A 14,970-nucleotide genomic window follows, 5' to 3' on the forward strand; every position below is an offset into this window, starting at 1 on the left:
CTTCCTCATTAAAAAGAAAAAAAAGAGAATGATAGCAATGAGCTCTGAAAAGTAAGGGGAAGAGAGGACTGGGGGTTTGAGAGAGGAAAAGATCTGGGTGAGTGAAGTTGCCCAGGCCTGCTAGGCAGCACAGCAGGTATTCAGCATCAACACACGGGGCCTCTGGCTTTGTCTCTACCATTTCCTAGCCATCTTCCTGAGCCACACTGTCCTCTCAGTAAAAGAGGTCTAAGAAAACACCTGCTCTGCCTAATCTGGTTTTAAGAGACAAATGACAAAATGGCAGGGAAATCACTTCATGAACGAGAAGCATTAGCATCCTGCACATAGCGCTCTAGCAGGCACAACTCGGGCAAGAGTAGTGTCCTCCTTGTTACGGCATACACTTGCTTTTTGAGTCTCCTCACCCTCATACTTTCCACCCCAACAATACAATAACTTAAAGTAATAGCATCATACTATGCCAGACAGATTTTAGAGATAAAACAATGAAATTCACATATTATGCCTCCTAAATTCCTGTCATCTCAAAGCTAAGCGCAATTTCTGCTTAGACAAAAAAAAATCCTACTTCACATGGTTTGCACATGTAATTCACATGTATTTGTGAATTACCCGTTTTATATTTAATGCCAAAGAATTAAGTCCAAATATCCTCACTGGCTCTAACCAAACAAGTTTCACTTATATAAAAATTAGCTATGAGAAATAGAATTATTTACATTTTATAGAAAGATATCCCAATATTATAACCCAAATTATCTACTACATGCGTAAGTGTTCTGAAAATAATTCATTTTTTTAGAGAAAAATGAACAGAATTTAACTTGCCAAAGTTGAAAATTTCAAAAGGAAATGGATTCTTGTTTATTTTAAAAACAATATGATACTTAATAGGAAAAATATAATTACCTGCCAAAAAATGCCACTTTCATGTGTCTCCGGGATAGCACCTCACCAATGACTGATAATTTATTTTTATAACTCTGTATTTCTGCCAGATCATCCTCAGTGGCTATCCGTTCAAGTTCTGGATTCTTATACGTAGCTATGAAATGAAGATGGTATTAGTGTGCAGAATAAGACATACTGCATTCTAGACGAACACTACAATAGACATAGTAATTATAGCCCTGACATCTCACCTCACACCCTACGAACTTACAAAGATGACAAAAGATGAGAATAGAGGGATTGTGTGAAGACTGGCACACTGGTATATTATTGGTGGAGCTATGACTCAGAACAACCATTCTGAAAAGCAATTTGGAATTAGAAACATAAAATGTCTAGGACGTCCATACCCTTTGATCCAGAGATTCCATTACAAGGTTTATATACCAAGGAGGTCTTTGATAAAAAATAAAGGCCCCATATATATAAAAATGTTTATAGCCAAGCTTTTTGTGATAGGAAAGAACTGGAAGTAAAAGTGATGCCCATGAGTTGGCACATGGCTAAATAAATCAACAACCATGGTATAACGAATATAATGGAACGTTACCGTGTTGTACAAAATGATGAATGTGATAAATACAGAGAAGCTTGGAAAGATCAACATGAAATGATGCAGAATGATATAAGCCAAGCCTAGAAAATGATACACAATGACTTGAATTTGGGAAGAACAATGTAAACAGAAACACACAAACACACCCACAAAATCCAAAATTCTAAAGAACAAGCGTGGCTCCAATGAAGAGCTATGTGGAGACCCCAGCCCTACCCCCGCCTTCTGCAGAGGGCGAAGGGACATAAAAGTTGTGCCTGTACATCTTGTCACACTCTTTATCGATCAGTTATGCCAACATCTCCTCTTCTTGTTTTTCTTTCTAAAAAATACTCTTTTGTTATATGAGATGGCTCTCTGGGAAGGGGAAAAGGGATATTAGGGGAAATTATGACTTTAAAACTACATAAAGAAAAATTTATTTTAACAAATAAACTCCTAAAAATGTGATTGTATTTATATTTGTTGTTTGGTCATTTTCAGTTATGTGTGACTCTTCCTGACCCTATTTGGGGTTTTCTTGGCAGAGATACTGGAGAGGTTTACCATTTCCTTCTCTAGCTCATTTTACAGATGAGGAAACCGAGGCAAACAGAATTAAGTGACTTGCCCAGGGTCACACAACTAGTAAGTGTTTGAGACCAGATTTGAATTCATGAAAATGAGTCTTCCTGACTGGGCCCAGCACTCTATGCACTATGGCACCACCTACCTGCCCTGTACTTACATTTACTTTAACTCATATAATTAGCAAGATATTTATAAAGTAATGAGACTTCAAATTTATGGAGTATAGCTCTTATATATGGAAATCTGACCATCCAGGGAATGGGATATATTTGTCAATGGCCATATGTGTCATGCTCAAGTGTATTCCAAAGTCTTCCAAGCAAATTTCTGAAGGCCTTACAAGATACCATAGAGCTTGGTTTGTAACTCTTTGCCTTAAGTCAATACTGGCATCCAGTAAATCAATACCTACATTACTATTAGCCCTTTTATCCAAGTGGGTTGAATGACATAAGACAGGTTCTCACTTTAGGCAGACAAGTTTCCAGATATGGGAGACCTTACCTTGCTCCACATTTAGCTATATAAATAATGAATCCAATGGTAAAAACTGACTGGGTTTTAATTTAGTATGGGTGATTATTTCTACCTATTTTCTTGAGTTTTCTCCCGCTAGCTTCCCAATTTCTTTCTCTCTCTCTTTCTTCCTTTCTCCATTTTCTCATTATCTTCACACTTATCTTTTTAACCAGAAGACATTAGGTGCTAACGTTTTTCCCAAACTGGAAAAATGAGTTTTTAAAGCCAACACCATTAGGGTTCTTCTATCACTGTAGGGATTCCTGACACCTTCAATAGCCTGGAAGCTCCTGTCCCATACACTGGGTATCATAGGATTAAGAGTCCCTCTCTATTCAAATTATCTCCCAGATACTCTTGAGGAATCCCAGCACTGTCAAAGCCTCAGAAATAGCTGGGGTGGTAAGGTTCTTCATTCTTTAGGGATCACAGATACACAACTGGGTGTCATGTAATGTTATATGCCATTTTGTTTCGAAACCCTGACTTCCTTAATTTCTAATAGAACAATTAAAACAAAACCTTTTAACTGCTACCCCCTCACCCCAAGCTTCATTCAAAAGTTACTAAAGACTTGGGAAATATTCAAATAGGGACCAAGCTAATTTTGTCTTTTTTCCATTAAGCAAAAAATACAAAGTAATTCATCGGAGAAAAGTATTACTTCTGATTTCTTTTCATTATATTATCTAGAATGACATATACATACATATCATTCCCACATCTATATATAAAATAAATGTATAAAAAATTAGAACATACTATTGATTCTGAGGTGAGCTAGAAGACCATCTATAATGAGCCTGCTATACATTTCACTTTTGTGGCAATCTCATAATCAAGCCTTGAAGGAATGGGGGACCTCCTGAACAGTTTCCTCTACTATAACCTGGAACACCTTTCTAGAGGATTCTGAAACTTGTTTCTGAATCTCAACTCCAACACTAAATAGTGGTGCCACCCTGCAAAAGTTATTTGGTTTCTCTGAGCATCTGCAAAACAGGTTCCTAAGAGGCACAACCTTTGTAAACTCCAAATTAAAAGATTAAAGTTAGAAGGGACCTTTATAATACTAGGGGTGGGGAATATGTGGTGTGGAGGCCGCAGGTTCCCCACCCTGGGCCACATCATCCTCCATTTCACAGATAAGGGCAAACTGAAGCCCAGAATTGGTTCAATGTCATATCTCTATAAATTCAAGTTTCTTCTGCTTCAAAAATGTAATCCCTGAACTCCTTCAGCAACTCATTCACTCCTCCAAACACAGCTTAAAACAATATAAACTTAGAAAACAAAAGTATTTTTTATATTTAGATTTATATTATTAAGTAGATTAAAAATATATTCTAACAAAATTTTCTGGAAGATTGGAAATATAATTCACATACATAAGGATCTTCGTAAAAATCCTTTTAACACAATGCTACACATGCAACTTTATGACAACTAACCTTCAACAAAATTTGTGCCCTCAGTAACATATTCCAGCAACTGGTCAAAGATGGCAGTAATCGTCTTTTTAGCCAAAACAAAGTGCTTCAGTGGAGAAGTAGTTGTTTCTGCCATTTTTAACTGTGAAAAAGATAAGATATTACCAAGATGGCTAAGGGAAAGGCAAGCACAAAGACTTCAGTATGGCTTAATAAAATTATTAAAACACATAAAATCCTTTTTTTTTTTTTTTGCTGGTGTGGAAATGTTCCAGCCACACTGCCAGTCCTTGGGGATACAAAGTCAAAAACAAACTGGTCCCTGACCACAAGGAGCTCCCATACTAAGGAAGGAGACATTTATAGTTATACAGCAAACAGATAAAAATCTAGAGAGAAAGCAGGGCAGGGCAGGAAAGGCTCCTTTTATGAGGGGCTGAGTTCCGATTCCAAAGCATGGCCAGCCAATGCCTCCCATCTGGCCTTGCTGATAGCAGATTTTGCTCTTCTTACAGAAGCCCTGGGACCTTATTGCTGGTTCAGAAGCCCTGAAAGAGATTTTCTTGTTGTATGTTTACAAAAGTCCTGGAGAGTGTCTTACTGATGTTTTCAGAGGTCCTAGGACTATACTGATGATTTGTGTTGATTTCTCAGACCTTGTTTGTGGGTGTATTTTGATTTCACAGGCAGAAAATGTTTGAATGTTATTGTGGCTCTGTTAACTCTGTCCTCCCAGGAACAGAAACTTTGAAGGACTTGAGATGGACTGGACACCGTGAGCTTCAATGGAACAGTAACTGTACGAGAAACTGGACAAGGAGTTGGGAGATGCCTGCCTTTGAACCCAGGTGACAGTTGGGTAGATTCAAGTAGGAGCTGGACCCATGGAAGAGGAACCATGGAATCTGAGAGCCAGCCTCTAGTCAAGCCGAAAAGACCTCTCCTTGAGTATTTAATGCAAACTGAGAAGATCATGATTTACTATGGCCTAGGGGTGGGAGGACTTCTACTCTGAATCCTGTAGAGAGTACAAAGGCCCACTGGAAACTAATCTCCAATTAAGAAGAAGACTTTTTGACTGAGAGATTGACAATGTGACCTGGGAGAGAACTTTGACCTTTGTACTTTATGTCCATTAAGGAGGCAAGCCTCTTTAAGGATGACTGAGTTAAGTTCTTACTGAATGATTATCTTTTGCTTAAAATTATATGACCACTTTGGCGAAAACTATGTGGCCATTTTAGTGATAAGTTGTTATGTCATAACATTGTGAATGCTGTACTTTGATTTCTGTCAATGCTTTGTCTTAGTTTGTTACTGAATAGAGAGTTCACTATACTATGTAATCAGAACCTTGAAGCTGTTCACAGTAGCAGTCCTCTGGAAAGCTGCTTGTGCTTGGCTTTTACATGCAGTCTCACTATCATTTCTTCCCTCCACAACTCAAAAAACTCCAGTCATTCTCTGTCACCTCCAGGATCAAATATAAAATTCTGTTTGCCATTCAAAGCCCTTCACAATCTGGCTCTCTTACAACTTACATACCACCAGATGCCCTGCATTCCAATGATACTCATCACTGTCTCTGGGCTATTATTTGACCCAGACACCCCATCTCTCCAGTTTTGTTGTTCAGTTGTTTCAGTTAGACATGATACAGGATCATTCTCCGTGATCCCATGTGGAGTTTTCTCCAGTTCATTTTACAGATGAAGAAGGCAAATAAGGTTAAGTGACTTGCCCAGGGTCACACGCCCATCACCCACCATCCCCAGACTTGGAAGACTTTCACTGGCTGTCCTTCTTGACTGGAATTCCCTCCTTCCCCATCTCTATCTCCTAGATTCCCTGGCCACCAGAGTCCTAGTTAAAATTCCACCTACAGGAAGCTTTTCCCAATCTCTCTTAATGTTGGTACCTTCCCTCTGTTGATTATGTCCAATATATCCTGGATAGAACTTTTTTGTACCTAGTTATCTGTATGTTGTCTCCCCATTAGATTGTAAGCTCCTTGAGAGCTGAGACCGTCTTTTACCTTTCTTTTACCCCCAGCCCTTAACACAGTACTTGGCACAGAGCAAATGCTTAATAAATGTTTACTGACCTAGTGGAAGAAGTCAAAAGTGAGACTGCAGGGAGTTAAGGAGATGGTGAGAGGAAAAAAAGAGGAGGTACCAACTGTAGGTAACTTTCTGTAGGAAAGGTGAGGAAGGAGAGCATTCCAGGCATGGGGCACAGCCTGGGCAAACATTTAAAATGGGAGCTGGAATGTCACATGTGAGGAGCAGAGAAAGGGCCAGACTGGCTGAACCAGACTGAGTACAATATACATAAAAAAAGGCTTCAAAGGTAAAATGGGGTCAGGCTATGAAAAGCTTTAAACACTAACTAGAGGATTTTATGCTTGATTTCCTCCCCTTCAGGGCTTTTAAGTCTACTGTCTTTGCCATCAAAACCAAGCAGCCTTCTCACCCAGAACAGCCCTTCCCCAAGCCAGACCCCTTCTCCCATCTTCCAGTTCCTTCTCTGGCCTCCATGTGGAGTGCAGGCCAGCCATGCTTCATCCCCCTCCTGGCTGTGCTTCCAACTCTCTGGCTTCAGTGACCATGATGACCTTGTCTCCATACTGCCCTTTTACTCCTTCCCAGGCTCCTTTTATGGGTTATCTTCCCCCCATTAGATTGTAATATCCTTTTTACTTGTATTTGTATCTAAAGGGCTTAATACAGCATCTGGCACAAAGTAAGGGCTTAGTAAATGCTTTCTGACAGTTTGCCAGTTCCTAGGGAATAGGGAACCACTGGAGTTTACTGAGGTTTCAAATACCAATAGGAAATTTTAGTGCAGATTGGCATATAATGTTCAAGGTTTCATTTCAGGTATTCATATTCAATTCATACCAAATATGAAGGAACATGTTTCCAGATACCATCCTGAACTGGTTGACAAACGAGACCTTGTAACTCTGGTGCTCCACAGTGCCTGCTGCTTCTGGACTTCAATACAAGTGAAGGCCTGGGATTTCATCAGAGTGAGTGGGTGAGTCCTTCCTCCTCCCTTCCAGGGCCGACTAGGTTACAAGGCCTTCCAGGGACAAGCTTCTGCCAAGCTGATTCACCTTGCTCTGAGACCAACCCACAACCCACCTATAACCTTTCCACCTTTCATCTCAGTAGGAACTGTAGAAGCTTCCAATCCACTGGGCTAGCCTGACAACACAGGACCAGGCAGGCCCCAATATTTGGAGTTAGATAAAACCTTGGAGGCCTGCTAGCCCAACCCTCTCAATTAAAAAATGAGAAAACTGGGTTCCAGGGAAGTTAAATGACTTGTCCATGGTGACACAGGAAATATCTGTAAGTGACTGGATTTGAACCAAGGTCTTCTTGACTACAAAGTCAATGCTCTTTGTACTCTACAAAAGCCAGGTCCTAGAGTAGAACTGGAATGAAAAATAGTGTTTATTTCAGTTAAGATCCCATGGTCTAAACTGAGGAGGAAGAGGAAGCCGAGCAGGTCTGCCATCCTGGTTCTGCTCTTGCCTGGGTTAGGACAGGCAAGTACCCCACCATGTCTCTAGATCTCCCTCTTTTCAGCTCTAACCAGGCTCAGACCTGAGTGCTGTTTTCCAGGATCAATCTGTACTATGAACTAGTACAAAAATTTCACACTCACAGAGGAGTCTCAAGCAACTGGGTATAGGAACAGAAAGAGGAGAGGGAAGAAGACACAGAAAAAGGGTTTTGGATTTTTTTTGGTTTATAGGTTTAAGAAGACCTTTTGGTATCAGAAATTTTAGGCAGATGCCAACCAGACTGGACAATATTTAAGGTCCTTTTCTGGCTCCACGATTTTATTTTTTTCCTTAAGCTATGGAGGATTCAAGAGAACCTTTTCCTAATTTTTTTAGGGCATCAGGAAATATATGTCAAAATTTACAAGAATTTAATTGGAATTAGGGCAGTCAGAAAGTCCTCTACTTTTTTTTTTAACAGAATCTGACAATCTGACGCTTTCCAATGCTATTGATTTCTCTCCTAATGGAATTAATGGGGGAGCAGTTGTCAAAGTCTCTTTTTTTAAAGACATTTGTTTTTAAATGAGAGAAGTTTTAGAGAAACCTGGGAAGTTATTTTTGTCAAGCTGGCTCTAATTCTCACATAAGTTTTCTACTATAACCCTTTAACTGATAGGAATCCATTTTCATTCTGCTGTTAACTACATGGGATTTTAACTCACTAAAGGGCACTGGATAAGGGGAAAACAAGTTAGTAAACAATAACTTATTCACAAAGTTTCTGAAAAGGGACAGAGACTGCCTGGAAAGTCTTATTCCTAAACCCCAGAAGCAACACAAGAAGGCAAATGGCATCCTTTTTTTTTTTTTTTACAAAAAACACAATGACAGTCAGGGCAAAAAAGTAGTGAGGTTTAGAGCCAGGCCATTAACTGCTTCAGGGAATGTAAAAAGACTCTCTTGGCTGCTTCCCAATGAAAAGTCACCAAGGGCAAATCACTATCATTCGAGTCTAATTCTGGGCAGCAGAGGTAGAGAGGACTAAAAGCATTAACCACAGAGAAAGATGAAGTTAGAACAGGGCAGTCCTTCACAGTCCTTTCAACAAAGAGATGAAGTTCTGGAGGAGACGGCGCTGCCCTGGGTGAGTATAGACTCAGTACAGGAGAGATCTCCCCAACTAACAAGCATTTGATTAAAACTTAGATAAGCAAGGAATTCACAGGGAAAAGCAGTCCTGCCCTCAAGAAACTTCTATTTTTCTGAGGGAAAGGAGAAAGAAGAGAACATGTAAACAGACACGGGTATTCATACTTATTTAAGAAGATCCCCCAGGGGATCAGGGAAAGGCTTCCCATAGAAGGAAACACAAGGGCTGAACCAGGCAAGGAAGGAGAGAATGAATTCCCAGGCTGGAGAGGACCCTGTGCACAGGCAAGAGGCGGACCTGATCCTCCGAGCTGGAGCCCCAGCTAGAGCTGGAGTCTAGGATCAATTAGACTGAAAGTTTAGCGTCTAAAGTTTAAAGGGCCTTAGTAAACCCCGGTTTGGGTAAGAAACAGGACAAGGAGGTTCAGGGCCCGGCCCAGGCTCTTAGGCGGTTAAGCCTCAGAGCAAGTATTTACATCGATGGAGGCCAACATTGGCCGGGTGGAGGGCTAAGTCAGGGAGATCTGCCTCCCCACCCTGCAGCTGTGGCCTGGTGAGCTCTTTACTGGGCTCCCAGTCCTCATCTGCCCCCACCCCCCCACGGTTTTTCCAGGGTAGAATGAGATAACGTGTAAGGGAAAGCGGCTCTAAGTACTCCCGTGACCCGGGGGGTGGGGGGAAAGCGGGGAAGGAGCATCTATGGAGCGCCTACTGTGTGCCCGGGGCTGTGCTAAGACTGGCACCCGCACTCACGTCCTGCCCGGCCCCTGCCCCCCCCCCCCCATCCCTGAGGGAGCTTGGGCGAGCCCCTTCGGCTCCCAGGCCCCCAGGGCCGGGACCTCGCTCTAGGGTCCGACCACTCTGCTATGACGCCCCCGGTAGGGGCTCATCGAGCAACCGGAGCCCAGGCGCGGCCCGGCCCGGGAGGGGCGCCAACGGCCGGCCCGAGGCGCCCGCCCTCCCCTTCCCTCCCCCGGGGCCGCGGCGGGGGGCCCCGTCACAGAGCGCCCACGGCCGGAACGGGGGATCGGGGACGGCGGGCAGCGGTGGTGCCTGACCTGCTGCGGCTCGCCCGGCCCTAGTCTTAACTCGGTAACCGCAGCTGCGCCGCTCCGTGCGTCCCGATGAGCCTCATCGTCCTGAGCCGGGAGAAGTCGAGGCCCGGCCAGGGGGCGGGGCGGAGGAGGAGGCCTCAGGCAGGGAAGGGCGGGGCGAAGTCAGGAAGGGGCAGGGCAGCTTCCGGCCCCGCCGCCCCGGCCCGGGCTCTAGGTGGCCCTAGCGCCGGAAGTATGCGAATTTTGGGCGCCATGTTTGTTGAAGGCGGAAAAAGGGCAGCGTCTCCTCGGGGAGTTGACGCGGGACTCACTTCCAGGTTACCCTGCCCGTGGGCGGCCCTTACGTCATGCTCCCTCTTAAAGCGTGGCCGGAGCCAGCGAGCGCTGGGACTGGGTCACTGGACGAGTCGGGGGTGGGGTTAGAGGGGACCTCGGCGGTCTCCTAAAGAGTCTCCTTTCCTCAATCCCTACTCGACCTACACCTGGCCTCCCAGCCTCGGCTTGGATCCCTCCAGGGAGGGGGAGCTCATTACCCACCGAAGCACCCGCCCTTCTAATTACTAGAAAGACTCTCGTGGCTTCAGCCTCCCGGGGTCTCCCCCCTAGACGAGCCTGAAGCCTCCTGCACGTGACGGCCCTTCCGGCTAAGCGAGCGCCCAGAGGGGGCTGACCTTGGAGCCCCCGGGCTGGAGGCTGACCTTGAGCGGCTCGCTTGACCTCTGGGTTTCCTCCTCTGTGACAGGAAGGGGTTGGACATCTTGGGTGCCTTCCAGCCCTAAATCTGTGATCTTGGAACCAACCCAGCCCTTGTGCAGCTCCTGCTGGGGGGAGGGGAGGGGAGACAAGGTGTCCGCAAATAAGAGGCTGCACCGGGAAATCCCGCCCATGCCGGAGCCCCAGGGGGAGGGGGAGGGGGAGGGGCCCGGGGAGGACCCCCGGGAGGGAGGGGGCGCCGAGCTGAGCCTCGAAGCTGTGACCCCCGGCACTCCACCAGCAGCAGAGATCCCACGCTGTGACCTGGAGGGGTTTCACGTCTTTCCCGGACAGATGTTAAAATGACTGATTACAGGCATCATTAATATGTTACACACCACTCCCCTTTCCAGGGATATTTGCATTTATGGTTTCATCCAAAAAATGTTGTGAGGAAAATAACATTTATTAGCCAAGGAAAGGAACTGTCCCATCCCCTTTAACTTGCTTCATAGTTACTCTAACTTAGAAAAGTCAGCCCCTAAAAAAAGACCTTTGGAATTTGAATGTCATCAGAAAAATTTGTTACATCAAATGCAATATAATTTCCTAATTTTAAAATACCACAGGAATGGCTCAGAACCCAACAATCAGTTCTGGTGATCTGGATGAGTAGAGGAAAACAGGAAATGAATGTAGCAAGTTTTTTCTACCAACCAGGAACAATACCCTTAGTAAAAGGATTTGTTCTGTGAAGTTTGCATTTAGCCACAGGGCCACACATGAGGATCCAGAGCCGGCCACAAGTGACCTTAAGGCTGCAAGTTCCCCACCCCTGCCCTAAGAAAAGAATTTGAACTTTTCAGTCTTGGACTTATATTTTAAAGCTCATTTCTCCCCCACCTTAACTTTGAAAAAAAACAACACTTAAATTCTTAAGAAATGCAAATTTAAAATATACATGCCTTGAGAACTAGGACAAAAAGAGTGGAACTTATTCCCCCTTTTCCCTAGAAAATGAAACACTTTTTTAAAAAAACTTTCACTTTCACCCATCTCAAGTCTGGGATTTGTTGTGCAGAGAATAAGAACAAGCTGAGACCTGGGTTCAAGGTAAATTTAATTGTGGATTTACTGATTAAGCTTGCAACTGCCTGGAGTATACACTCAAATCAGGCAGCCCCGAATTGGGGTACAAACAGTGTTTATAAAGGCTAAAACCACAAAAACCACAATTGAGGAGGGGAACTAGCATAAGCAATGAATGCACAGAAGCCAAGAATTGCCATTGGTTAGATCTATAGCTCAGGGTTAATTTGGACAATATGGCGGAAGGGTACAAGGGTGAAACTTTTCCTGGAAAGGGGTCTCTCCCAGAACAGGTGGAGGGCACTGAGTGAAGTGTCGTTGGGTAATGGGGACAGGCTAGGGGTCATGTTCTGAGCAAAGGGTGTGGGGACCCTGCTTGGTCAGCAGGAACAGAACTTGTTCCTTAACCCCAGGACTATGCCTTAACCTGTTTCAAGCTATTACAAGGTATAGGTTAGAGACAAAGACAAATATATAAAGGAGCTTAATGGTGGGCTTCAAATCAGGAGATGGGTGATTTGGGTTTGGGCACAACAGATTGAGTTTCATCTTCAGCCTCTCTGCATGCTAGCAATGTGATCGCTAAAAACATTTTATTACAGAAGAAGAATTCCTTTTATTCAAGCAAATTGGCCATGCCAAAGTTCATTGTAAAGGGAATTTTAATCACATTAATAAATCCCAACTTAATGCCAAGGAGGGACTGGGTGCTATGTGGGATAAAAATATAGATATCCTTGCCCCAAGGAGCTTACAATCTAATTGAAAAGAAGGAATAAAACTAGTTCTAGATTGTGATACAAATATGTACTTTTAGAAATCCCAAGATTTTAGATATCACTATAGGTAGGGGTGGTTGAGACACCTTTATGAAGGAAATAAAGAATTGAGCTGAGCTTGTAAGGAAGTATAGAATTTGGATTGGTAAATTTTGGCAGGGGTGTGGTGGTATTATTAAACTGTCAAGGCAGGAATTAGCATAGCCTGTGTGTGGGACTGCCATCCACCCTTTTCATAGCTGGGCAGCCCTGAATTAGGTGTGGATATTAAGACCCATCAACAGAGTAGAGATAATTGGTATCTTTGAGAATCTCCAGGGTTGGAATGGAGCTTAGAGACCATGGACTCCAAGGGGTACTGAAGGAGACTCACCTCTATAACTACCCAACAAATGGTCTTCCAGCTTTTTGTTGAAGATCTCAAATGATGAAGAAACCCACTGCCTCCTAAGGGAAACTTGGTCCACTTAGGGAGAGCTCTAATCTTTAGCAAATTTTCCCCAACAGGAAGCCAAGATTTGTCTCTTTGTAGCTTCCACCCATGGCTCCTTGGGCCAGGCAGAGCAAGTCTTCCACCTAAAAGCTCTTCAGTGATATAAAAATGTTCACTTTTTGTCCTTCCTTGGTCTTGTATTCTTCAGGCTAAACATAGCCAGGTCCTTATGTGATATGATGTTGAGGCTCTTTCTACTCTGGTGGCCCTCTGTGGACACTCATACCGTGTTTCCCCGATAATAAGACACTGTCTTATTAATTTTTTTGGACAGAAAAACACCAGAGGGCTTATTTTCAGGGGAGGGCTTATTTTAATGAACATTGACAGCAATTTTAATAAACAGGTAAATGTGAACAAAAAAATGTACCTTTATTCAATAAGCAAATCACTGGGGAAGAACAGGATGACGCGCTCACTGCTGCAGCTCTGATTGGATGCAGCTCGGAGCGAGGCGTGCATTTCGGGGGGGGGGGAGGGACGGTGCATACAGAGGGTACCGTAATGTAGCGTGTAGCGCAGGGGATCACCTTCACTACAGTAGCAATCTCAATAGGGCTTATTTTCGGGTGAGGGCTTATTTTAGAGGAATCTTACACAGTAAGGGGAGGGCTTATTTTCGGGATAGGTCTTATTATCGGGGAAACACGGTATCTGTCTACTTCTCTACAGTTGCCTGGGGAGATAGAAAGACAATGCCCTGAGGACAGTTGCAACTTCAGAGACTGTGACCGTTTATGTCAAAGAGAAATGTTGGCTGTAACCTCTATCTAGAAAGGCACTGAAAATCAGAGCTAGCAGGGAGGTATACCTAAGGAGAACTTCATAAGTACTCCACAAATGAAGTAGAAGGAATTTCAGGGCGTTGTACTGACAGTTACCCCTTGGCTACAAGTGTTTTCTACAAATATGCCTCAAGTCTTGATGGAATTTGAGCTGGATCCCTAAAAGGACCCCAAAGTCCCAGAATCAAGTCTCTGGCATTTGCCTGAGGCATTCAACCCATCCCAGTATAATCCTTTTAATTGCCTTTTCCTTGTGGCCCTCATTATGCACCTGGACCCATCTGGCTATTTCTCCACTCCTTAATTCCATCTATATCCCTTTTCAGTTACCTCCTGGTCACTGCAGTCTACTGGCCACTCCTAGATCATTCCACAGTCTTTCTGTATAAAAGGTCCATCATGTCCCCTCCATTAAATCACTCAGATTCTTAAAATCTGGCCAATCCAGCAGACTCACTGGGAATTTTGCCCACCCAACAGGTGTTTTAATAAACCTTGTCTCTGACTGAAAAAAGCTTGAGTCAAATTCTTTCAAGGTAGACCTGTACTCTTTGCTCTTGAATTTCCCAGCACCCCAAGACCACAACAGTCTGAGTCCATTCTCCCCAGGGACCCTGTGTTCAAGTGGAGATTATTTTCTAACTCCTATCCTTGCTATAACTTTTCAGCAAATCTCTTGACAGTTTTCATTGTTTTGATTTTGTTTTATTGCTTCTTGATGTCTCCTGGTCATTAGCTTACACTTGCCCAATTCTAATTTTTTTTTTTTTGCCTTTTTGGAGGGCAATTGGGGTTAAGTAACTTGCCCAAGGTTACATGGCTAGTATTTTTGTGTGGGTGTTAAATGTCTCAGGCCGGAACCGAACTCGGGTCCTCCCAACTCCAGCGCTTTACTCACTGCATCACTTAGCCGCCCCCCAATTCTAATTTTTAAGTAATTATTTTCTTCACTGAGCTTTTGTACCTCCTTTTCCATTTGGGACACTTTACTTTTTAAGACATTCATCTCTTCATTTGGATTTTTGTACCTCTTTTACCAATTGACCTATTCTGTTTTTTAAAGGTGTTATTTCAGCATTTTTGGATGCCTCCTTTACCAAACTGTTGACTCTTTTTTCATGATTTTCTTGCATCACTCTGTAATGGGAATGCAAATTTGGAAGATCTTCCCTGCCCCTAGGCTAAAGTGCACCTGGAGCCTGGGGTGGGAGGCTTGTTTTTCAGTAGATACTTTTGATTGGCCAGTGAGTCAATAAGGTTGTTACATTCTCTGAGCCAGGAGAAGGCTATATAAGCCCTGATGTGTAGCTTTGTTTTGGGCGCTCACTTTGAGAAGTGTTCTGTGATTTGATCTTGATTCTGGGAAGCCGTTGTCCAGAGC

General features: G+C 43.6%; 1 protein-coding gene across 1 annotated transcript in view; it reads right to left on the minus strand.

Moving 5' to 3' along the window:
* Positions 1-14,970, minus strand: part of MFN1 (mitofusin 1) — a 468,570-nt gene that overhangs the window by 32,696 nt on the left and 420,904 nt on the right. The window contains exons 2-4 of the mRNA XM_069104826.1: positions 9,754-9,851; positions 4,051-4,171; positions 913-1,048 (exon numbers count right to left, since the gene is read on the minus strand). Coding sequence (XP_068960927.1) covers positions 913-1,048; positions 4,051-4,165 — 251 coding nt within the window. The 5' untranslated portion in view covers positions 4,166-4,171; positions 9,754-9,851. The remainder of the gene's footprint in view (positions 1-912; positions 1,049-4,050; positions 4,172-9,753; positions 9,852-14,970) is intronic.

This window comes from Petaurus breviceps, unplaced genomic scaffold, assembly GCF_028583685.1.
Source record: "Petaurus breviceps papuanus isolate PSGF00001 unplaced genomic scaffold, PetGlider_PUasm1.0 688, whole genome shotgun sequence".
NCBI lineage: Eukaryota > Metazoa > Chordata > Mammalia > Diprotodontia > Petauridae > Petaurus > Petaurus breviceps.